Source organism: Podarcis melisellensis, assembly GCF_964234715.1.
Source record: "Podarcis melisellensis genome assembly, chromosome: 4".
NCBI lineage: Eukaryota > Metazoa > Chordata > Lepidosauria > Squamata > Lacertidae > Podarcis > Podarcis melisellensis.
In genome coordinates this window covers 84,838,946-84,864,289 of record NC_138531.1, presented here as the reverse complement: position 1 = coordinate 84,864,289, position 25,344 = coordinate 84,838,946, and the positions used below count along the sequence as shown (strand labels likewise).

Here is a 25,344-nt window from a genome sequence, read left to right as displayed (position 1 = left end):
AAATAGGTACCGCTCCAGCAGGAAGGTAAATGGCATATCCGTGCGCTGCTCTGGTTCACCAGAAGCGGCTTAATCATGCTGGCCACATGACCCGGAAGCTGCACACCGGCTCCCTCGGCTAGTAAAGCGAGATGAGCGCCTCAACCCCAGAGTCGTCCACGACTGGACCTAATGTTCAGGGGTCCCTTTACCCCAAAGTTGTCCCTGACTGGACCTAACGGTCAGGGCTCCCTTTACCTTTATCCTCTAGAATAAAAGTGAATTTTTATAATTCTCCATTTTGGCTAGTATATCTCAGGAATCAATAAGCCACATAGGAACAAACCCGTATTATGTCTTTGCTGTTGCATATCGTTATCTTTAATGGCTGCATTTGCATTTGTTTACTTATTACTTCTTTCTCTTTAGGGCATTATTCACTATGGGCGTGACAAGCATGAAATAGAAATTTTGCTGTTCCCAGAAGTCCTTGATTATGTATCTAGAATCGACAGAGTACTGAGTTTTCCTGGAGGGTCGCTTCTGTTAGCAGGCCAAAGTGGAGTGGGCCGTCGAACTGTTACTTCATTGGTTAGTCACATGCATGGAGCTGTTCTCATTACACCCAAAATTTCCAGAGGCTATGAAATGAAGCAGTTCAAAAATGATTTGAAACATGTAAGTTACTATATATATATATATTGTATGTTATTCAAGCTTGCTTCTCAAAAAACTTAAATAAAGGAAGATCACTATTGAAATATTCCATATTGGACAATCTGTTGTCTATAGGAGTTGAACCATTATGCTGTGTGCAATTTATATGTGCCAAGCTGAACTGGATGGTGCTATATATACCCTCTTAAATTATTTTAAAGTGGTCTTTATAAATGAATAGAAATTCAGGGATTTTCAGTTTCTTTTGTTTATCCATTAATGGATAAACAAAATGGATAATGCCTTAGTTTGGATAAGATTTCTGGAGTAATACCATTCACCTTTTAAAAGTGTTATCTGTCCCTCCCAAACTTTTGTGTTTTGTTTCTTTCTTTCCTGAATCTTGTCTGTTCTATTTTGAGGTGTATATCTGACTATGAGGAGGACAGTATCATTAGAAATATATCAACTGTCTCAATAACTTCACATCATAAACTTATTTTTTCTTTAAAATATTTTGAATTATTTTATAACTTGTCAAATAAACCTTTGGTGATTTGTGATGTTAAACACACTAAATAAACCCAAAACTGCAGTAAAATAGTTGAGGCCAGGCACCTCTCTCTACATTTAGCCTCAAATCATATGCTTACAGCTTATGTGTTGAAATAGTCTGTGGCTCGCTGCATTTGTTTATACCATGAAAATATAAATACTATGTAATCCTGGGTTGAAGTGTGAAACAGATCTTATTTTGAGAACTTTAGTTTCAATATTTCAGATAATTTATTAGTGATGCTTCAATTCTACTGATTTGGCAGCTTGATATATCTTCCCGTAAACAATCTATTCCATTTTTCCAGGTGATGCAGCTTGCGGGAATTGAAGCTCAACATGTTGTGTTGTTGCTTGAGGACTATCAGTTTGTCCAATCCACATTTCTTGAGATGATCAACAGCTTACTATCGTCAGGTGAGATTACAATAAGAGGTCAGTGGCCTACAATAGGGCCTGATGTGATGGCTGCTGCAAATTTCAATAGGCACTGAATTCTAGTTGTGTCTTGTAAAGTACAATTGCCTTCAGACATATCACTTGTCAATAGTTCAGTGTTACAAAAATTGATCTAGGGGTTCCCCCTAGCTCTGGCTTTTGTTCTCTTCTTCCTCCTCATGTTTTTTTGGAAGGTTTTGCTTCCATTGTGGATTAATTGTTGTTTGTATTGTTACCTGAACCAATATGGACTGTGGTTACTCTTAAGTTAAGAACAAGCCAGAATCTTAAACAACTTTGAACTATGATTTAAGATTTTGACTTGTTCCAGAAGCTGGTTGCCATAGTTTTCTGGTAACTGTGGCTGGGAAACCATGGCCAATTGGACATTTCCTGGCATCGTGGCTTACATAAGAGAAGGATTAAGGAGCCTGCATCCTAAAGCAAAAGGCTAGTTAGGATTTCTTAAGGAAATAGTAAATTAATTGTTTATTTTATAGTGATATGGAAGAGTATTGGCTTTTCCTGTACAAATTTTTAAAATTTCACCTGAAAAAGGAGAAAAATGTAAGACTATTGTATTTTCCTTTATCTGGTTTTCAGTTCGAATTAAAATATTTTCAAGTAAAGAAGTTATAAAACATTTATTTAATTGTTCACAAAATGGAATGCTGAAAATGATTTTAGTAATTTTAGATTTTTTAAAATAACCTGTTCCTGAAATAGGTGAGGTTCCTGGCTTGTACACAATAGAAGAATTAGAGCCACTCCTGTCTCCTCTGAAAGATCAAGCATCACAAGATGGATTTACAGGACCAGTTTTTAACTATTTCACTTACCGTAAGTGAATCACAGTATGTATGTATTTGTGTATGTATGTGAGTCATTACAAAGGAATCTGGGGAGAAACATGGCAATTTTACAAGTATATATGATAAAAATGATCTATTACTAAAATTTGATATGCATTAGGTTATATAAACACATAATAATTGCTGTCCTACTGGATACTTTTTCAAAACAGAATCAATACAGCCCAGAGGTAGGTTCCAAATCTTGTTTGTCTCCTGCTTGTGGCTGTGATGTAAAGGAAGCAAGCAGGTGACCAGCCCCTAATATCATATAAAAATGTCATGTAAAGTGTTAAACACAACGTTTATGATTTACAAATACACTGTTTACATTTTAGGAATTCAACAGAACCTTCATGTTGTGTTGATTATGGATTCTACTAATCTGAACTTCACAATAAATTGCGAAAGCAATCCTGCCCTTCATAAGAAATGTCAGGTCCTCTGGATGGAGAGTTGGTCTGAAAACAGTATGAAAAAGGTAAGCACAGAGAGAAATACTGAAGTTCCATTCAGTGTATTTAATGCCCTCTAGGATTCATTTCTGTTGCTTCTGTATTCATATATTCAAAGTTACACAATTTCATTTAATTGCTGAAATAGAGGGATAGCAGTTATTGTGAATGACAGGCTATCCAGGGAATGAGCAAGAGGACTACTATTCTATGTAGGTGTAGCCTTTACTTCATCTTAAATGGTTCTAGACTGGTTTCACTCATCATCCTTTTACCCAAAAGTAGGTGCTTACACCTACTTACACCTACTTTTTCATCTCTGCATCTGCTTCTAAGGTGTGGAAGGAGTGTAACCTTGAGATTACTCTAAGTGTCCCAGCCTTAAGAAGCCTTTTCCTTGTGCTCAGCTCCATTTCCTCTAAACTAACCACTCTAGGAGCATCCATGGTTCTTTCTTAAGCTAGGAATTGGTGGCACCCATCCAATGATACTTCCTTGGTAAGTGTCTACTTGCAATGAAAATATCCAGTGATACTATTTGTTTTTATCTTAAACTTCATGTTTTAGATACCTGAAATGTTGTTTATTGAATCAGATGAAAAAGAAAAAACTAAAACACCAAAGGAACGCAGAAAGAAGAATTCTGGTGAGATATTTGCTTATTCCATTAAGCAGCTAGAGTTACTTTCAAAATTGTTGTGTAAGTAACAAGAAATATTGAAGACATTTAGACATTAAATTATGATCCATTGTATACAAAATTAGTAGACCAACAATATAATTTGATTTTATCAACCTTGGGTAGAATTTCAGTAGGAAAAGTGACCTGCAGAGATAATGTATATGCAGAAGATACATAATAAACACGATTCTAGTCAAAACAGGTAATACTAGAAACTAAAACTAGCAGCTTTAAATTTACTTTAATACTTTTAAAAGAAGATGCCTGGGATGACATTTTCTTCTCCCATGGATGATGAAGATCCTCAAGTGGAATCTAGTTCAACCTAGTGTCTGAAGGCAAGAAACACAGATAGTTTGAAGAAGTAGCTCTGTTATGTTTCAGTTTGTTTCCTGCCTTTGTCCAGAGTAGATCCCATGAGTCTATTCAGCTACACCCTACTCAGAGTTGACCAACTGAAGTTAATCAACATTAATCATCCCCACTTACACCGTGGAAGGTGATGTGGATTCAGAATTGGCCACCACAATCACTTACAGGCTTACTATTAAGACAGTGTTAATGGAAGACAAACTTACTCGGCTAGAAGTAAGAAGAAGAAACCTGTAACTTTCCACTGATACCTTCAACTGAACAAATACCTCACATTCATGCCAAGTGCTGCTGAATGCAGCCTTGGCTTTATAACCCCCTCCCCCTGCATGTACAAACTTTTGTTAGAGAAATGGACGATAGACGAGTCAGGTTGTAGGCCCTTTGGCTTTGCTCTAGCCACCCACTTGCAGCTGGGTCTTTATCTAAACAGAATCCAGATGGGGCATAGGCTGCTCAAGACCTGGCTCAAGCACTTACTGCAATTTCACTCATTGTTCCAAATTACACCAGCAATCGAATACAGTTGTACCTTGGATGCCGAATTGAATCCGTTCCAGAAATCCGTTTGACTTCCAAGGCGTGGCTTCCGATTGGCTGCAGGAGGAGCTTCATGCAGCCAATCGGAAGCCCTGCCGGACGTTCGGCTTCCAAAAGAATGTTCGCAAACTGGAACACTCATTCCTGGGTTTGCGGGGTCCAGGAGCCAAAACGTTTGACTGCTAAGGCGTTTGTCAATCAAGGTACGACTGTACTAACATTTGTTTGCTATCAGTGTCCATTGCCATATAGGTCTCAGGCAGGCCTGAGGTTGCTCATGTTGTACACTATACAGCAGCTTGTTGAAAAGAAGCCTGGGCCTACTGGGGGGTGGGATTACTCTCCTCAATTGATTGGCAGATGAGAGGCACATGGAGGAGCAGCTCTGATGACACAGAGGATGTAATATACCTCACTCAACCCAGGCTATTTGAGTCCCCTCAAGGTTCTTTTGAGGAGGATTGCCCAAGTTTTTCTTTCTTGCCTTGTCAAGCTGTTGACTTCATTACCACCCCATACCCCTCAGGCTTTTCAGGTTAAACACAGACATTTTGAAAGAAATCATAGAATCATAGAATCATAGAGTTGGAAGAGACCACAAGGGCCATAGAGTCCAATCCCCTGCCAAGCAGGAAACACCATCAGAGCACTCCTGACATATGGTTGTCAAGCCTCTGCTTAAAGACATCCAAAGAAGGAGACTCCACCACACTCCTTGGCAGCAAATTCCACTGTCAAACAGCTCTTACTGTCAGGAAGTTCTTCCTAATGTTTAGGTGGAATCTTCTTTCTTGTAGTTTGGATCCATTGCTCCGTGTCCGCTTCTCTGGAGCAGCAGAAAACAACCTTTCTCCCTCCTCTATGTGACATACTTTTATATATTTGAACATGGCTATCATATCACCCCTTAACCTCCTCTTCTCCAGGCTAAATAAAAGGCATTGTTGTGTTATTTGTCTGTAACTTGACTTGAAGGGAACTGGTTCCTGAGGGGAGAGGAGAGCCACCTACTTCCTCAAAACTACTGTGTGTTCTGCCTTTGAGCACCAGGTGGAACTCATTCCCGCTTGAGAGCTTTAAATCATTGAAGGAGAAACACCTTTTAGATGAGAACAACAGTTCCTTTTCTGCCATGCTTCAAATCATTTGTTTTTTTGTTAAAGTTGTGTTTGTATATTCTTTGCCAGTGTGGTGTAGTGGTTAAGAGCGGTAGTCTCGTAATTTGGTGAACCGGGTTCGCGTCTCCGCTCCTCCACATGCAGCTGCTGGGTGACCTTGGGCTAATTACACTTCTCTGAAGTCTCTCAGCCTCACTCACCTCACAGAGTGTTTGTTGTGGGGGGAGGAAGGGAAAGGAGATCGTTAGCTGCTTTGAGACACCTTCGGGTAGTGATAAAGTGGGATATCAAATCCAAACTCCTCCTCCTCCTCCTCCTCCTCCTCCTCCTCCTCCTCCTCCTCCTTCTTCTTCTTGCCCACGTATAAATGCTGATTTTCTAAACATGTTTCATAGGTGATTCTGAGTTCCTTAAGTCATTTTTGATGATCCACGACTCATGTAAACCCTTTGGAGCTACGCCCAGAAGATATTTGACTTTCCTTGATATGTATCGTGCCATCCATAATGGCAAAAGAGCAGAGCTGATAAAAAGGCAAAGCCATTTGCAGGTATATAAGACATAGGTTACTTTGGATTTACATTATCTTTCCAAAACAATGTGTTTGTCTTGGATTTTTATTGTCCAAATAAGGTGTTGTTTCTGTATATTTCTTACTAGCTAAATGACATTTCTTCACTCTCCACTTGTCAATTAGGCTGGAGTAGCTAAACTGAACGAAGCAAAAGCTCTTGTTGATGAATTGAACAGGAAAGCTGAAGAACAAAGTATATTGCTGAAAATGAAGCAAGGTGAAGCTGATGCTGCGCTCCAAGAAATTACTGTTTCTATGCAGGTAATGTGTATAAACATAAAGTTGCAAACGCATTACAGGAAGGTTGAGAATGGAGACTGTCCAGTTGATAGCATTCTGGTAAAGATGCTCAAAAAGATTAAATGAAGTAATCAACAAGGCATAGAAAGGTGGAGAAAAAGAGTGCAGTTAGTAAAGAAAGGTGAATTCTCTGGAGAGAGGGGAGCAGCCCCTTCAGTGCTGGCTTTTAAACGAGCCTTGAAAACCTATTTATTCCGAGCTGCTTTTAATGATGGTGCTGTTTTGAATTTTTTAAAGGGTTATATTGCTGGTTTCAAACATGTCGATTGTAAATTACTCCCTTTAATTTCATAGGAGTACTCTGCTGCTTTTTGCAGTGTTTTAACTGCTGGTTTAATTTTCTTGTATATTTGACAAGTGTTTAATGCAAGCTGCATTGAGAGTGCTTTCCTTCTAAAAACAGCAGTGGACATGTGCTGGGGTGGCATTGCTCACTCAACTGGATTGAATCTTAAGGCCAGGGGAAGCAGGGTTTTTGTCTGGTCCTGTGAGCCTCTGCATCAATGCACCAGAATGATCTGTGCACTATTACAAAATCACCATAAGGGGTACAAGTCCTCATGTTGCTGTGTAGTATTCAAACCCAAGAAATGGGGGGGGGGGTTTCCCATGTTATTAGCTCCTGTGGATAATACCTATTTTCTTATAGGATGCAAGTGAACAGAAATCAGAAATGGAGAAAATAAAACAAAAAATAGCGCAAGAAGTTGTAAAAATCGAAGAAAGAAAAACGATAATTGAGGATGAACTGAGAGAGGTTCAGGTAATAACAATGGAACTTTATTGGCTTTAGATCCTGGTTTATAAAACACAAAGAACATAATGGAGCTTCCTGGAGCTTTTATTTGTGCTCCATTATTTTCTGGATGTGCAATCAAGAATGAGTTATGTATATTTTAAAGGGACAAGTACTGAAAAAGACATGCTTGAGTGCATAATGGCTTTGAATGTTGGCTAGAGTGAAAACAAAAGGATGTGAGCATCTCCATTTATTTTCATGTTAGCTTCTTAAAGCTAACTTTGGTCCCTGTGGAGATAATCTCCATGGCATGGCTGGATAGGCCATTAAATTAATGGGAGTAGGATTATTTTCTTTCTGATGGAGCAGCAAGACTTGGAGTGATTGGAGGGGCAGGAAGTTATGAAGAGATGAGTATTGGGGTAAGAAGCTTCTCATCACTTTTTGAGGGGGTCTCTGCTGTCATGTTCTAAGTTCTCTGCCTGGAAGGCACATAGTTGTGGCTCCTCACTGACTCCTTGCTTGTCCTTTGAATTATCTTTTTTTCTTCCTCCTCTTTGCTTTCTCTTGGAACGCTCTGTCACAAGAGACTAGGGCCCTGCGGGACTTGACATCTTTCCGCAGGGCCTGCAAGACAGAGCTGTTCCACCAGGTCTTTGGTCAGGGCACAGCCTGACTCCCTCCTTTGGCAATCTTCACAGAACTTTAGCCTGAGTTGAATTAATTTTAATGAAATGATTTTAGAATGTTGTATTATTTTATTGTTGTTAGCTGCCCTGAGCCCGGCTTCAGCTGGGGAGGGCGGGATAATTTAATAATAATTTGATTATTATTATTATTATTATTATTATTATTATTATTAATCAGCCTCTTCATTTTCTAGTGTTCTGGTCCCTGTCTGGTTCTTTTCCGTTTTGGTACTTTTTATGCCCCTTAAGCTATATTGTGGAACTATGCAAATTCTGGCCCCAGCATGAACCAACAGCTTCACACCCGACAAGGAGTGAAGAAACTAGCCATGTTTGTGGCAGTGAAATGAGGAACGGAAAGAACACACTTAATAAGCAAGGGACCAAGGGGTGGGGTTGGGAGCATAGCAGAATGTGGAAAGGTTTGTTAGTGGTCACAGTGGGAAAATTGGACAGGAGAGGGAGTATTGTTTATTATTGCACCCCCTGTCCAATCCCCGCATATCCATTTTTCACAAACATTGACCATAAGACCTACATTAATATTTCCCACTTATTGCCACCTGCTTTTAATTAAGCTTTGAGATTCTTGAGACATTGTAGCTGCAATTAAAAAGGTGAAGTTAAAGTTTTGTTAAAACTAATCAACTTTGGTAATTTCCCTATTTTTCTTGTTTTAGCCTCTGGTTAATGAAGCTAAGCTAGCCGTTGGAAATATCAAACCAGAATCTCTGTCAGAAATCCGCTCCCTGCGTATGCCACCGGACATAATTAGAGATATACTAGAGGGTGTCTTACGCTTGATGGGCATCTTTGATACATCATGGGTGAGCATGAAGAGGTAATTGAAGATTTTATTTATTCATTTCATTATATATAGTCTGCCTCTCAGGACAGAAATCCTTCCAATGTTGCTTACAAGTGACGTCAACGAATACACATTAATAAAATCACAATAAAAATATTGAAACCCAAGTCATCAGGATTGGGAATAGTCCAGATCAAGCAGAATCTGATGCCTTAGCGGATGGTGTTGTAGGGTGGTGGCATTTAGCTGACCTCCCAGCATCTGAGTTGCGGCTGCTTATGGGGACAGAGGGGTTGGGGAAGTCAGTCCAATGCAAACACATTGGCAGGATTGCTAGACTGGCCCTGCTGGTGCATTTGCACCACACTTACCTCCCTGCCCCCTCTCCCCCCAGGAAGCAGCAGTGATTAGATATTGGGAGACCAGGTAACTGCCATCATGCTGTCTGCTGCTGCTCTGACACCTTGCCATAGCTGTCAACGTTTCCCTTTTTAAAAAGGGAAATTCCCTTATTCCGAATAGGAGTCTTCGCAAGAAAAGGGGAAAGTTGACAGCTATGCACCTTGCTTGCTTGCTTGCCTACCTCTCCTAGGAATAAAATCCAGGGGCGGGGGAAAAATATCGTTAAGAAAAACAACTTGGTTGTATATCTTTTCCAAGGATTATGTATTTTGTTCTGAATACCAAAGAAAGACCATGGCAACACCTGTTATGATGTGCCCATTTTTGCCTTTGTATTCAGTCATTTAATATATTTTGCAGTTTTCTTGCCAAAAGAGGCGTGAGGGAAGATATTGCAACCTTTGATGCTCGAAATATTCCAAAGGAAATCCGTGAGAGTGTGGAAGAACTTCTAGCTAAAAATAAGGGATCTTTTGATCCAAAGGTAATTTCTTTGTGTACTTAACAATTTTATGACAGTGTGCTTTTGCAACTGGTTGTTTGCTGCTTCTGCTTCAAATTGCAGTCCTATACACACTCCCTTGAGACTAAATTCCATTGAAGTAAGCCACACTTACTTCACAGAAGACACACATAAAATTATTCTGTAGTGTTATGCTTGACTACTCAATTTTCAATTTATTTTTAAATATATTGTAACACAGTTTGAAGCTGTAAACATTTTTGTGGTTTAGTACATTGGAAGGCAGAATAAAGAGCTAGTAAAAAAGAACTATAAAATGAAATAATAAATACTGATTAAATGAATTACATTTTGGAATCACTCATCACCCAACGTTACAGAAATGGTGGGAAAGGGGGAAAACTTATTTATTTTTATACATTGAAATGACAGTGCTGCTTTGTAAGTTAATCATGTTACTGGTTTAATGCAGGATACAATTTCCAGTGATTCTGTATTGCTTATTTTATTTGTGGGGATGGAAGCATTATATTTACAGTATAGAAGTGTATTTAAACAGTTAAAATGGATGCATGCCTTCTCACGATAATATGAGTATGTTTCAATATTTCAGAATGCTAAAAGGGCCAGTACTGCAGCGGCACCCTTAGCTGCATGGGTTAAAGCCAATGTTCAATATTCTTATGTCCTGGAACGAATTCAACCTCTGGAAACTGAACAGGCAGGCCTTGAAGCGTAAGTAATGCACGTTTTTTACAGTTGCTTTTAATTCCTCGACAGTAATATGAAAGTAATTTGAAACCAATGTTTGGGTTGCTGAAGTGAAGACCATGGCCACAGTGCTCTTCCCCTGGTCCTCCTGCTGCGTTAACCTGGGATCAAGGCATGGTTTTGTTTAGTTTTACATTTGAAGCATGGGACTAATCTGATGGAAGAAGAGTTTGACTCAAGTCTGAAAAATAAATTCAGCATCCCTGTGAAATATAGTTTGGAATCAAACATGCTTTTTGCACTGGTTGTTGTCTACTCTTGGTCTATACCAACAGTTGTTGGCACTAGAAAAATATTTCGTTAACATATTAATCCATTTAGATATACTAGGTATCTCATTAGTCCAAGGCTGCAATTCTGTGCATGCTGCAAGTGTCATTCTGAGACTTGCTTTCAAGTAAGCTTGCATAGTGTCATGGGCCCATTAGATCTATTGTGATCTGGCGTGGTTTGAGATCCCTAGATAATAAAGGAGGAGGGGGAAGGAGAAGAAGTGGATTGGAGGCTAGTTGGTTGGGAGATGTCTTCTCCTAAAGCAGCCTTTCTCAATGATGTTGTTGAACTACAACTCACATCACCCCTAGCTAGCAAGACCAGAGCTCAGGGATGATGGGAATTGTAGTCCAGCAACATCTGGGGACCCACAGGTTGAGAACCGCTGTGACCTAAAGCCTTTGCCCAGTCTTATGCTAATTCTTTCTTAATTTGGGAGACTAGTCCTGCCATGGCCTTGGTCTCACCTTATTTGCCTGCATCTTTCTGGCCAAACACCTGTTGGCTTCCCGGGGGGGGGGGGGGGGGTGGTTGCTGCCATGTTGAGATCTCTCAGGCCTGGTATTGCCACCGATGTAGAGATTGATGTAGGTGGAGAAAACCAGGACTTGAGGGTTCCTTCTTTGCTTACATTTTGTTTATGTGATATATCCCTTCTGCAGTCCAAGAGATTCCCACACAGCAGGGTTAAATTCATATGCTACAGATCCCAAACATTGGAAACATCCATCTTTGAAAGGTGCCTACACTTTTGCGTGTGTGTGTGTTGATTGGTAAGGATCTCAATTATTATTCTTAATATATTATTTCAGTAATCTAAGGAAAACAGAAGACAGAAAAAAGAAGCTAGAAGATTTGGTTAATTCTGTTGGTGAACGGGTTGCAGAATTAAGAGATAGGTATGTATTTTTCAGCCAAACACTTTACATTTTTAATTAATTGATTAGAACTTTTAATTATGTCCCATCTATTGGTACTTGGGTACAGAGTGGGACAAGAATACCTAAAAAATAATCTCACCAAATATATATCTCAACCAAACAAAGCAATCTATAGAAGAGGGCCTCCTGAAGGCACAATTGCATCAGGATTCCTCCAGAAGATGTAGCAATCAGGCATTTAGTGTAGTGGCACCTACTCTTTCAAATCTCTGCTGTTACATACCAGACAGGTCCTATCTTTTATCTTTTCAGCACCTGTTGAAGACTTTTGTTTTCCAATAGGCCTTTTCAGTGGAAATTTCTCCACCTGTCCGTATCTGTATTGGACTTAAATTATTATTATGTACGTTCTTGTTTTTTCATTGTTAAATTGCCTTGAAATGTTTTACAAAAAGTGACCATTGCTTTCCTTTTGAAATTAAAAAAGGCTTTATGTCGAAACGCATTCTTTTGTTCCTTAAGTCTTAACAGTTCAGTTGGTCCACAGGTTCCAGGCCAGAACAAGTGAGGCAGCTAAGCTTGAAGCAGAAGTTGCTAAAGCACAAGAGACAGTGAAAGCTGCAGAAATATTGATCAAACAACTTGATAGGGAGCATAAGAGATGGAACTCACAGGTTGGTTGCTAAAGCTTCAATAAAAATATGCCTTTTCTTCTTCAAATTTAAGTCAGTGTTTTATTTTCAGAAAGCTTAAATATCTCTGCACAGTATTCTAGATTCAGGTAGATAGCCGTGTTGATCTGATGCAGTCAAAATAATAATAATAAAAAAATTGTCCAGTAGCACCTTATAGACAAAGTAAGTTTGTTCTGGTATAAGCTTTCGTGTGCATGCTTTTCGTGTTCATCTGAAGAAGTGTGCATGCACATGAAAGCTTATACCAGACCAAACTTACTTCGTCTATAAGGTGCTACTGGACAATTTTTTATTATTTTTATTTTTATTCTGTACGGTATGATGTTCTACAGTAGAGTAATTGTGTGGAATTATTTTACGGTTTCATATTGCTTGGCATTCACCTCTTACTTTCAGTTTTAGTTCTTCTGATTTTGGTTTCTTAGCAATTAATCTGGGCTTCCTTACTGTTGAATAAGCATAGCTTCATTTCACACACCCCTCTTCTAGTGAAGGCAATAGGTGCCTTTAATAGCAGGCAACATAAACAATGTATTTATCGTCTTCTGTGGGCTGTGGCCCATCTCTGATGCTAGGTTTGATTGCCTTAAGCATTAAAAACTATTTAAAGGCCCTGAACTGACTTTGAGAGGCATACTTTTATTTTCCAGTTCACCTATTCCATAGAAAGGACCTCCACTTCATCTACAGTATCCAATGGTACCACTTTGGGATGTTACTTCTTGGCCTTACTTCAGTTTTGGGGCTATTTTCAAAGGTTTTGGTAGCACAGTCCTCTCATTTTACTTGGAACTTGTCTAACACAAGGTTCAGCTCACACAGTTATCTACCATGCTTTCCCCAATCCCCAGTGATGTTCTGTGTTCAGTGGAGATTCACTAGGTAAAGGTAAAGGTAAAGGTAAAGGTAAAGGGACCCCTGACTGTTAGGTCCAGTCGTGACCGACTCTGGGGTTGTGGCGCTCATCTCGCTTTATTGGCCGAGGGAGCCAGCGTAGAGCTTCTGGGTCATGTGGCCAGCATGACTAAGCTGCTTCTGGCTAACCAGAGCAGCGCACGGAAATGCTGTTTACCTTCCCGCCGGAGCGGTACCTATTTATCTACTTGCCCTTTGACGTGCTTTCGAACTGCTAGGTTGGCAGGAGCAGGGACAGAGCAACGGGAGCTCACCCCGTCATGGGGATTTGAACTGCCAACCTTCTGATCGGCAAGTCCTAGGCTCTGTGGTTTAACCCACAGTGCCACCCGCGTCCCCTGGAGATTCACTAGAGAACATAAAAAAAATTCCTTCTATAAAAGCTTTAGCACATGATAGTGAAGAAACTATGCCTAGCCTATACTTGCCTGCAGTATTTTCACAGGCATTTAAGCTGAAGTCGTTGCATGTGAAGATGGAGTGGACGAGAAGTGCGATGGGTCCAGTATGCATTTCTACATGTTGTCTGTCTTGTGACCCTGAAAATTATTCAAGGCTGACAAAGTTACTAGTGTGGCTATATTAGTATTTAATAAGACTGCTCTACTCATGTAAAAAAATCACTTAAGTACACAGAGAAATACAATATCGTGTTGGAAATCTATTTTCAGGTTTCAGAGATAGCAGATGAATTGAGCACACTGCCAATGAGAGCTCAACTGTCTGCTGCATTCATTACTTATCTTTCTGCTGCACCTGAAGATCAAAGAAAAGCAAGTTTGGATACATGGACAAAATCAGCTAATCTGGAAAGTAGGTATTGCTATATCTTGGATATGAAAATAAATAAAATATTAATCAGAATTATAAGGTATAATTATGTGCTATTGAACATTGATTAGTCAGTTGTGTTGTACTGGGAAGCCAGAGTTGTAACTCCTCTACTCAAACATAGTCATACACCTCTACATCAAGGGAAGGGGGGAGGGACTCCTGAAACCTCTTCAAATAGAACTTGAACAAAATAATATCAGCTACTCTCTGCTTAGAAACAGATAATCTGTTTTGACTTTTGTGTGCGAATTGTTCTTTACAATCCAATGAAAGCAAGTTATGTGTTCTACATAAGGGGTTGTCCCTCCAACCAGCTCTCAGTGATCAATTTATTTATTTTATTTATGAGGCCCCTTAATGAAATAACACACAGGTATGGGGAGGTAAGCACAATTTAATATGTCCTAGATGCTCATCCAAATGGTGAGAAGCCATACAAACATAAAATGCTCTAGCAAATTTAATGGAATTAAAAGAAACATCTTCTGTTTGTTAGAATTTGATCTTATGCGATTCCTGAGCACAGAGAGTGAGCAATTGATTTGGAAAAGTGAAGGGTTGCCCTCGGATGATCTGTCAATAGAAAATGCCCTTGTGATTTTACAGGTAAATTGTATTGCTTTTTTATTCTTTTGGAGGCACTGCCTGTGTAGCATGATAGTACTCTCGTACTGAGATAGTGTGTGCAGTGGGGAAGGCTACAACCTGGCTGTGTAGGGGGTGCAAGTGAAGAATGAGGTTGTCTGTCACTTTTTCTCCTCATTGCAGTCTTTTAGATCATTTTCTGCCTCTACTCAATGTTGTCTGTGGAGTGGACCCATGATCCCATGAATACTGTATTAGATTATCTAGGAAATCTTGGGCTCCTTTGCGAGGAAGGGTGGGATATAAATTTAATAAATAATAAGTAAGTAAAACAATGTCTCCCCCTGTATCCCCAAGTGAACTACTAAGCATTTAAAATTTCTTTCCCTGCATTTGAAATCCTGGTAATAGTTGAATATCTAAGAAGGGATACTGCAATGTTAAATTGGGAATGCTTTACACATGGAATTTTATTTCCTATGTTTCCCTCCCCCTTCCTGTGATACCTTTTATTCTTTATATACTATGACTGCTGTACCCAATGCAAACATTTCCAGCTTTTCATTACTTCCTTTTAGGATGATTAATGGGGTGTTTTCATGTAAATTATATAGTTGTGTAGTTTCTTTCAAACAGAAACATGATTGAAAGACATTTCTCCCCCCTCCTTTTTTTTTTAACAGAGTAAAGTTTGCCCATTTTTGATAGACCCCTCTTCCAGAGCTACTGAATGGCTGAAAGCTCATTTGAAAGAATCACGCTTGGAAATCGTCAACCAACAGGTCCTATTTGAATCTTTTAGATGGTTCTTTAATTTTGGAAAAGAGATCCCCTTATTCTCTTATACCTTTTTTAAATTATAAATTTTCCCTCCACTGATCCTGCAAAAGATGAGCCTGCTTACGCAAAATACCTGATCTGAAAAAGAATTGTCTACATCTGCAGTGTTTTATTCCCAATTTGGGGGTGGGAGCTGTAGCAACCCAATTTCACTTCTTCCTCATTGGATTCAAAGGCATTTAAATGACAGAGGCATTAATATCGCTCCAAATGTCTTCTTCTGCTGTTTAGAGGGCCAGTGCTCACCTTCCCCTCCACCTTGTGGCTAATGTTGCATGTGACAGAAGTGCTGCTCAGTCGAAGTACTGTACCAGATTTTTCTGTTACTAGAGGAGGAGATGTGTAGCACAAGAGTCCATAGTTTGGCAATGCTTCCCAACAGGGACTGTATGTTTTAATACAGCCTTGATAAATATCATTTCAGTGTATTTTGTTTACATATTGACTGTAACTGAAAATGTCTTGATGATGCATTTATTTTACCTATCGTCAACTTAATATGTCAGTACTGAAGTAGATCAAACAATGGTGGTAAAATTTTATTTGTGCAGGATGCCAACTTCATTAACGCTCTTGAGCTGGCTGTGCGATTTGGGAAAACTCTCATTATACAGGAAATGGATGGAGTAGAACCTGTGCTTTATCCATTGCTCAGAAAGGACCTTGTTGCGCAAGGTAAATTTCCAACTTTAATTGTGGCAGGAATACAATACTCCCCCCCCCCCAGTCAGATAAATGGACAAATCAGCTTAAAAGTAGCTGTGCTGTTTGTGTGGATATTTTTTTTTAATCCAATATATTTTAAAAAATTATATCATCACTAAAATTTTTCGCCAGGCTTCTAGTTCACCCAGGTCTGGACATGAAACAATAAACTCTGATGTTGTTTAACTGAGGAAATAGGAACAATTCAGCCATGCAGAATTCCCCTCTGTCTCCTTTGCAGATGGACACTTTTTCATAAGTGCAAGTGTATGGGTTCATTATTATTTTGCGTTTGACCATGTTTCACAGCTTGTTATAAAAATATGATTTATACGTTACAGTGAATTGGTGCATACACAAATCCTATTTGGGATTCAATATTTTTACAACAAGCAGGTGAAATTTATGTGGTAAATAAGGTTCACATTGACCTCTTCACACCTGGACATTTTTTCTTAATTGCATAATTATCTTTAAGTGACACTTCATTATGACCATCTTTGGTCCACAGTTAGCACAGTAAGGACTCACCCTGGGTCTGATTCATGTTTGTTCAGTTGGTCAAATTAAGCAGAGTTTAAGATTATTATTATTTCCTATTTTTTGTTATAATTGGCTTGCCAATCGGTTCCAGGAATACTTACTTTCAAGAAAGGAAGCAGGATCTTTTTGTGTCAGTGTACACAAAGACTACTTGTGCTGTTTTGTATCTGGTTCAGGATATGGTGGTAGGTTACCAATAGCATATCACAGATGTACTCCATTATAAGACATATAGTGCCTTATACTATGGTGTCAGGTGGCGCTGTGGGTTAAAGCCTCAGCGCCTAGGACTTGCTGATCGAAAGGTCGGCGGTTCGAATCCCTGCTGCGGGGTGCGCTCCCGCTGCTCGGTCCCAGCGCCTGCCAACCTAGCAGTTCGAAAGCACCTCCGGGTGCAAGTAGATAAATAGGGACCGCTTACCAGCGGGAAGGTAAACGGCGTTTCCGTGTGCAGCTCTGGCTCGCCAGAGCAGCAATGTCACACTGGCCATGTGACCCGGAAGTGTCTCCGGACAGCGCTGGCCCCTGGCCTCTTAAGTGAGATGGGCGCACAACCCCAGAGTCTGTCAAGACTGGCCCGTACGGGCAGGGGTACCTTTACCTTTACTATCAGTACACCATACTTTGGTTCGTATTGGGTAGATTAGTAATGGGAATTGGTTACAGATTGATTATCCAGCCTACTGTGTTATACTAGGCACCCACTAGATATACAGCAAGAAGGTGTCGATAGTGAATGGGTCATTTGCCCATTTTCTTGCATACTTTACTTGCTTGTGAATACAGTGGAGCTGATATTATGCTAATTATAATAATTATTAGATAATACTGAGCATGTAACACTTTTTAAAAAATTGTTCATCTTGGTATGTTTTCCTCCCACAGGTCCTCGATACGTTGTACAAATAGGTGACAAAATAATTGACTATAATGAAGAATTCCGCCTGTTTCTATCAACCCGAAACCCAAATCCTGACATTCCACCCGATGCAGCTTCCATTGTTACAGAGGTTAACTTTACAATAACACGGAGTGGCTTAAGAGGGCAGGTAGGCATTCACATCTCCAGGAATGACATTCTTCATTTTAACCTAAAGACACAGGGCTTTATACCACTCGTGGAAGATCCTGATTTCTTTCCCTGAGAAGCCCTTTTGTACAGTATTAATACTTGCATGAAAAAAAAACCTGTAAAGGAAAAACGGCCACACCTAAACTTTGGCCAACCACTGTTTTGTGACAAGGAGATGGGATGGGTAATGAAGAAAATGAGAAGATTCTGAGAACATACAAGTGGTTCTGTAATCACAATGATAGCACTTACGTTGATGAACATATTTTGAGCTAGTGCCAAAAACAGATTGTGCTCTGATATAGGGAAGGATGTTAGTGGGTTTTTTTCCCTTATACAGTGGTACCTCTGGTTACGTACCGTATTTTTCACCCCCATAGGACGCACCGGCCCATAGGACGCACGCCAGAACAGGCTGCTATCCGCAAGCCGTGGGAGCGCTGCACGAAGCCCAAAGCTTTGGGCGTGCTGAGCTCAGCGCGCCCCAAGCTTCTGGGTGGAGGCAAGCTTCCTGAAACCTGGAGAGTGAGAGGGGTTGGTGCGCACCGACCCCCCCTCGCTCTCCAGGCTTCAGCGAAAGCCTGCATTCGCCCCATAGGACGCATACACATTTCCCCTTCATTTTTGGAGTGCGTCCTATGGGTCGAAAAATACGGTACTTAATTCGTTCTGGATGGAGTGGAACCTGTGCTTTGTCCATTGCTCAGAAAGGACCTTGTTGTCTGTAACCTGAAGCATATGTAACCCGAGGTACCACTGTTTAAGCATGGCATTCTCTGCTTAGGGCCGAGCAGCTTGTGGCCCTCAGTTGTTAGGCTCTTTCTCCCTACATGATTGTAATAAAGAAGCCCCAGGCAGTGTTTGGATCAAAACACAATGAGTGGCTATTTTTCTGCAACATTCCTCATGGTGCGTTAATCCCTTTTAGCACTTTTGCACAGCTGGCAGTCTCCACAGAGAAAAAAATATTCTCACTTTAGTTAACATGTCCTTAAGTGGTTAGATTAGAAAGTTCCGTTATAATAGAAAATATCTTGTGAGAAAGGTATACAATAACATGCAGCTTATATGAGGGTTACATTTTGGAGATTGTGCCTAAAACCAAAATTATGAAGAGTAAAAACACATGGGGTTCAATGGCCAGTAGGATTGCCAATGCCATTTTCCCCAGAACCCTGCCTCCTTTCCATTCCCTTTTAATTTTTTTTCCCCCATGCACTCAAAGCTGAATGTGCAAAAGTTTAATGTGTGCAACTTACTGTACTTAATACTGAAAAACGGGGTGAGAATCATCTGAATCACTGGGCTGAGTTGGATTTTGTGGACTAGGAAGTTACGCTTAAAGTCTTTACAGTCCAATTATTTTTGTGGGTTCTGATTCACATATAGAGTTCCCCTGCCTATAAAATGTCCTTCTTTCTTCTGTTTAAATGAGTGTTACACCCCAGTCACATAGAAACCTGTTGGAACAACCACAGGGCTGTGGGCCAATGCAATATAGTTGAAATATGTCTAATGCGTAAAAGAAATCAAAATTATTTAAGGTCAGTTTAGAGTAGACTAATGGTGGAGAAGCAGTAAATAGTGCTGGAATATTCTCTCATTCATTTTATTGTGCTCTTGTTGGTGCTAACAATGGATATTAATTTGCTTATTTATGTGACTGATAAGCCAAGCAATGAATGAAAAACATTGTCTCGGGATAACATTTTTCATGTTAATGATAAACAAAATATATTAATAAACCAGACATCTCTTTGTGTTTGGTACATTTGCGTTTATGAATCTAGAAAACAGAGCTTCAGTGGCTACCATTACATTTAATTCATTTTCACTGAAAACTTGAATAATGTGTTTTAAATTTGGAGAGCCATGAGTGGTGAAATCAAAGGAGCTTCTGTGCCTTCTCTTCCTCACTGTAGTCCCCTGCAGTACCCAAAATCTGCCTCAGGGTTGGAGAGCTCTCTGTAGTAGTGTAGGATAGGCACAGTATCTGAGAAGGGCAAGGGAATCAATAGTATTGTGTGGGAGCATGTTTGGGGGAGTAAAGTGCCTTTATCCTGTGTTGTTGCAATGGACTTAAGTGGATTTGACTTCTCCTAATACTCAAAAGTAGGAAGACACACAGAGTCCATTATAACATATAGAAATACATTTCAGTTAATACAAACAGCACCTTTTGGACCCAAACCAGTGTTGAAAAAGCAAATATCTTGATTTTATCAGAAAATCAGAACAAAAGGATATTAAGAGGCCGAACCACTGGATCAAAACCAGCAAGATGCAATTCAAGAGAGATTAATGTAAAATCCTGTATTTTACTATAAATTAGAATAAATGCACAAGTGAAGATAGCGGGGACCTGTATTGCTAACGGTACATAAAGAATAGAATCGTAGTGAATCACAAGCTTAACACGAGCCATTTGTGCAGTTGGACTGCTAAAAACAAAATGAAACACCAAATTTATTCTTAGGCTGGAAACCAATCCTATGTGAAACAGTTGCAAGAACTGGTATGTTTATCCTGTAGAAGAGAAAGACATAGCAGTTTTCAAATACATGAAAGCCCGTCACATGGAAAATAGAATAGACCTGTTCTCTGTTGCTCCAGAGAACAGGGCTGGAACCAATGAATGAAAATTGTAGGGAAGCAGATTTCAACTAAATAGCAAGAGAAACTTGGACAGGAGCTATAGTTGAATCCTGCTGGGATAACCTCCAGGATTCCTCTCATTTCTGTGATAAACCATTGCTTGAAAATTCCGTCGTCTTGTGATATTCTCTTCTGACATCTCACTAATTGCCTGCCAGCTTCTAGCTTTGACTATTCAACATGAAAAACCAGATTTGGAAGAACAGAAGACAAAATTGTTACAGCAGGAAGAAGATAAGAAGATACAATTAGCAAAACTTGAAGAATCACTTTTGGAGGTAAAACGTAGATGGGCTGCATTTATTTAGGAGTTTCTGTATGAAAGACAACAACAGACTTAGAAGATCTTTACTGCCAGAAATATGTTTAAATATCTGCTGACTATAACTATTTTAGGCCAGCTTGCCATAGAATATAGATTGCTTGCTTGGGGGGAGTTGGGGAGAAAGAACAACAGTCTTAACGTTGGAAAGTTGCTTCTAAAGGCTGCACTGTGCTCTGGAACAATGCATAAGGAAAAGGGGATGTGGAATCAAGCTTGTATATGGAGCAGAAAGTGGCCTAGAGCCATCCACCTGCCAGTCACTTGATGTTGCAATGATATTAGGTGACCTTTTTGCATTATAAGGGGTCTCCAGAAGCTCCTGTCCAAGGTACTGTTTTGTGCAGCTAATTGTCAGGTCTTCAGAAGCCCCTGGGCAAGACAGTGTTTTCAAAGGGGCTTTTGAAGATATCAGGTACAGTGGTGCCTCGCAAGACGAAATTAATCCGTTCCGTGAGGCTCTTCGTATAGCGGTTTTTTCGTCTTGCAAAGCAAGCCCATTGACAGCTTAGCGGATTAGCGCTATTAGCGGTTTAGCGGCTTTTAGCGGCTTATCAGCTTAGCGGATCAGCTGATATGCGGCTTAGCTGCTTAGAAAAAGGGGGGAGGGGAAAAAACCCTCAGGAACTCGCAAGACATTTTCGTCTTGCGAAGCAAGCCCATAGGGAAATTCGTTTTGCGAAGCGCCTCCAAAACGGAAAACCCTTTCGTCTAGCGGGTTTTCCGTCTTGCGAGGCGTTCGTCTTGTGGGGCACCACAGTATAGGGCAGGTGGGCATGGCTTGGCTGAAATGGTATTGTGAGCCAGATGGGGAGGCCTGATGGACCTAATTAGGGCTGTGGGCTGGATGTTCCCTATGCCTGCTTAGAACGAGAGAGTGCTAAATTTGAAAGTGTTTCTTTAGGAAAGGATGAAAAACACTTTCAGATCAGCAGTTTTTTCTTCCTTCAGAAAATTCTTCTGCAGTGGTACCTTGGTTTTCAAGCGTGATCTGTTCCAGAAGACCGTTCGACTTCCAAAATGTTCAAAAATCAAAAACTCAATACGGAAGTCTCAAAACTCAACATGGAAAACTCAAACAGGAAGCTGCCTCGGAAGTTTGACTTCCGAGGTGCGTTCGAAAGCGGAAGCATTTACTTCCTGGTTTATAGTGTTCGAATTTCAAAATGTTTGTCAACAGAGATGTTTGAAACCCGAGGTACCACTGTATAACTGATACAGTTGCAAACACGTTATATGTTGTGTAAAATTGAAAGTGTAGAGGTCCTTTTTCATCTTTTTATGTAGAGTTTCTCAGGCATGCCTCATTACCTGTGGATTAATAACACAATCCATATCTGTGCATGATGACTTCTTAAAAATTCCCTAGTTGATCATTGGTGAAGCATTTCATTGACTACGTCAATAACTCATTTAAAATCACAGCAGATTTTTGTATATTCTTGGAATATGTCAATAAATCATTGCAATTTTACTCATCGAACCCTATCAGTTCAAGCCCCTATCAGGGCTTGTTCAAACTTAATGTGAAAACCCAGATTTAGAGATGATGAGAAAACTGTGGAACTAATAAAATCCAGTTTCAGAATGAGTTCAGGAGCATACCCAAATTCATTTTAATGTGAATTGGCAATAAGTGAATGAAATGCTATGACTAGGATGGAAGGGTAGGGTAGCCTGGTTCCAGTATCCAAGAAATGTAATGCATACTTAGATTTCATCCGTCTCTCTCTAGTTTTTAAAGTATTGCCACATATTCTATATATACACCTTTAAAATTTCCCAGTTATAAGGAAACTGAACTGTTTTTCCTCCCTGCAGACACTTGCAACCTCTCAGGGAAATATACTTGAAAATAAAGATCTGATTGAATCCTTGAATCAGACAAAAGCAAGTAGTGCTCTAATCCAAGAATCACTTGTTGAATTTCATAGACTTCAGATTTCTCTCGATCAGGTAACTTGGCTTCCTTATACTTGTTTTATTTGGGTGTGCTTTCGCTAAGTAAAATATTTTATAATAGCTCCTATTTGATTAACTTGGCTCTAATTCTGCATTCTGTTAGTACATCTTACGTTGCTTGGTAGAACTATTTCAATTACAAATATCTAATAATAATCTTTTATTTCACAAGGAAGAGACATAGGGCACCATCCAGCTCAGAATTGTGCTTGGCCCTGCTATGTCACTGTGATTTCATTGACAGAGTTCAGCAGGGTGATTCATTTATCCATTGAAAGCAGTGGCTTATTCATTCATATATTAAGCTGGACACTGTTTTCTCTACCTTCACCAGTGCCAAGTCAGGTGATGTAACTGAAATTCTCAAACTGTGGAATGAACACATCTTTTCTGATGTCTTCAGTCACTAGCAGAGACATTTTTGTGTTCTTGGACTGAAATTTTATCTCTTAAGTTTGGGTATACTTTGGTGAACAGAAGGCCGTTAAAGGTATATGACTTCTATGACTGGCTCCCTGATATGTCACAAATTAAATTTGCACACATGTTTGTGACTAACTTTTTAAATTCAACACAACAAGATGATGTGAAAGGGAAAGGAGGTAGAGATGAACAGGGGGGAGATGTGTTATTATTGTAGTTACGCATACCTAGGCTTATTTTCAGTAGGACATGCAAACTAGAGGATTTATGGAATAAATTTTACCCACAAATGCAATGTTCTGAAGTTATTTTCAAAGAACTTCATTGGCTTAATAGGTGCAAATCCATAGAGAACAATTCTAGATCTGTCTAAGGGTTTGTAGTGGAGCCGGTAGGACATTTCACTTATTCATCATGCTACACTAGGCAGTTATACCAAGTAATAGATGGCTTTTGAAACTGCCAGGAATTTGCAGATAGGTTTGCGTCCCTCTTGGAAATCCCCCATCTCCTTGCTCAATGTTAAGCTCCATTTAGTTTTTCTCTCTCTTGCAGATTCATCATCACTTGCTTTCTTTCCCAGTTCTACAGTTGAGCATTTGTGAAATATATTTTAAGTTTGCAAAATTTTATTGAAATGTGTATAAGAATGAGGGATCATATAATATGCCTTACAATGTGCAGGACTACTGCACTGTATATATCTTTACGTATTTTGTTAGAAATGAATTTATTTTTTGGTGGCCAGTAGATGGCGGTAGCATTCTAATTCTAACTCTTCTTTTTTCTTAGGAAAGGGACGCCTATCTCCCTCTGGCAGAAAGTGCCAGCAAGATGTACTTTATTATCTCTGACTTGTCCAAAATTAATAACATGTACCGCTTTAGCTTGGCTTCTTTCCTAAGACTTTTTCAAAGGGCCCTACAAAGTGAACTGGTATGTGCCATTATTCTGAAGCAGGCAACGTGTTATTTATTTTTAGAGTTTTATAATGTATTGCTTTTAAATTGTTACTTGCCTCAAGTCCTAGGAATAGGGCTGTTTGAAATAAATTGGAAAGGAAAAGGAAAGAAATAAGGGGGAAAGCAATCTATTAATGGTAGCACAAAATGTCTAAGTACTTTGGATATTTTAAATAAGAACATAAAATTAATACTGGCAGTATTACGTGGCATACATTGTACTGTCAGGGTATGAATAAAGAGAAATTCTGTCCTATGGGAACTGCAGAATCTTCCCAGAGAATGTCTTAATAAAATACTGTATCTCTAAAGGTTCTTGGATGCAAAGGTAATAAATTCTAAAAAGCAAGTTCAGATGAGGATATTAAGATGTATTTTATGTAAATACATGATCTCCAGTTATTAGCTAATTTGTAAATAAAGCAAATTATTTTTGTATTTGTCAGAATAGGGAATCATGCTTTAAAGGGGTTTTTTTGAAGTTGCTCATATGTTATCAAATTAAAGTTAATAGCAGCTGTAAGGGGAGATTTTTGAAGACCCAGGATACTATGAAGTTAGGACTGTGAAGGAATAATGCATCTTTCAGCTAGTCAAGGTTAAATAGGCATGGTGAGGCAGCATGGGACCAGCAAGGGGCAACTTTCCCAATAATCAGTTCAACTCCTTTTTACTCAGAGCACTTTATCTTAGGAAGATAAAGTGTTAAACACACTATCAAAGGAAGACCCAAATTGCTACAAAACTCGTGCGTTAGCATGTTTTCAGTTTCTACTGAAATTCCCCTGATTTATTTTTTTTATGTAAGCTGCCATTAGTGACATTCTGCAAAGCACTTGCTCCGACGAGTTACTTTGAAGATGCAGTCTTGGATTCAGTCTTACAAGTATTTATCTTGCTTTAATGCCCATTAACTGTGGCTTGTAATACAGGTACAGCACAAACAGCATTCAGGGTGTTGCACCCGTGCCACTACTTCTCATGGGAGCTTTCGCGAGCCCGGCTTGCTTATCGCAATGCTTTGGTGTGGCGGGGAAACAAAGGGGCAGTTTTACAAGGATCTCAATTCTTAGATTTAGGAAGCCAAAGTCGAGATTCTAAGGAATCCTGAAATCAATAGAATGTACATGTAAGCAGCAGACCACAATATGATGGGACTTTGCCACCCACCTGACCTCAATCCAGCTGAGTCCCTACTGCATACCATGCTGGTGGTGGGGAAGAACAGGATGGTGGTGGGGTTGATATGGAGCTCGTGGTTGACTCCACCAATGCCTTTGCACT

General features: G+C 39.6%; 1 protein-coding gene across 2 annotated transcripts in view; it reads left to right on the top strand.

Annotated features, from left to right (window-relative positions):
* Positions 1-25,344, top strand: part of DYNC2H1 (dynein cytoplasmic 2 heavy chain 1) — a 149,696-nt gene that overhangs the window by 52,722 nt on the left and 71,630 nt on the right. For both annotated transcript variants that reach the window (XM_081909489.1, XM_081909490.1), the window contains 21 exons: positions 409-657; positions 1,500-1,608; positions 2,356-2,469; positions 2,819-2,961; positions 3,503-3,581; positions 6,043-6,197; positions 6,345-6,482; positions 7,171-7,284; positions 8,630-8,790; positions 9,520-9,643; positions 10,236-10,357; positions 11,479-11,565; positions 12,095-12,221; positions 13,829-13,970; positions 14,488-14,597; positions 15,260-15,358; positions 15,968-16,091; positions 17,550-17,713; positions 20,550-20,669; positions 22,535-22,669; positions 23,891-24,034. In XM_081909489.1, coding sequence (XP_081765615.1) covers positions 409-657; positions 1,500-1,608; positions 2,356-2,469; positions 2,819-2,961; positions 3,503-3,581; positions 6,043-6,197; positions 6,345-6,482; positions 7,171-7,284; positions 8,630-8,790; positions 9,520-9,643; positions 10,236-10,357; positions 11,479-11,565; positions 12,095-12,221; positions 13,829-13,970; positions 14,488-14,597; positions 15,260-15,358; positions 15,968-16,091; positions 17,550-17,713; positions 20,550-20,669; positions 22,535-22,669; positions 23,891-24,034 — 2,760 coding nt within the window. The remainder of the gene's footprint in view (positions 1-408; positions 658-1,499; positions 1,609-2,355; positions 2,470-2,818; positions 2,962-3,502; positions 3,582-6,042; positions 6,198-6,344; positions 6,483-7,170; positions 7,285-8,629; positions 8,791-9,519; positions 9,644-10,235; positions 10,358-11,478; positions 11,566-12,094; positions 12,222-13,828; positions 13,971-14,487; positions 14,598-15,259; positions 15,359-15,967; positions 16,092-17,549; positions 17,714-20,549; positions 20,670-22,534; positions 22,670-23,890; positions 24,035-25,344) is intronic.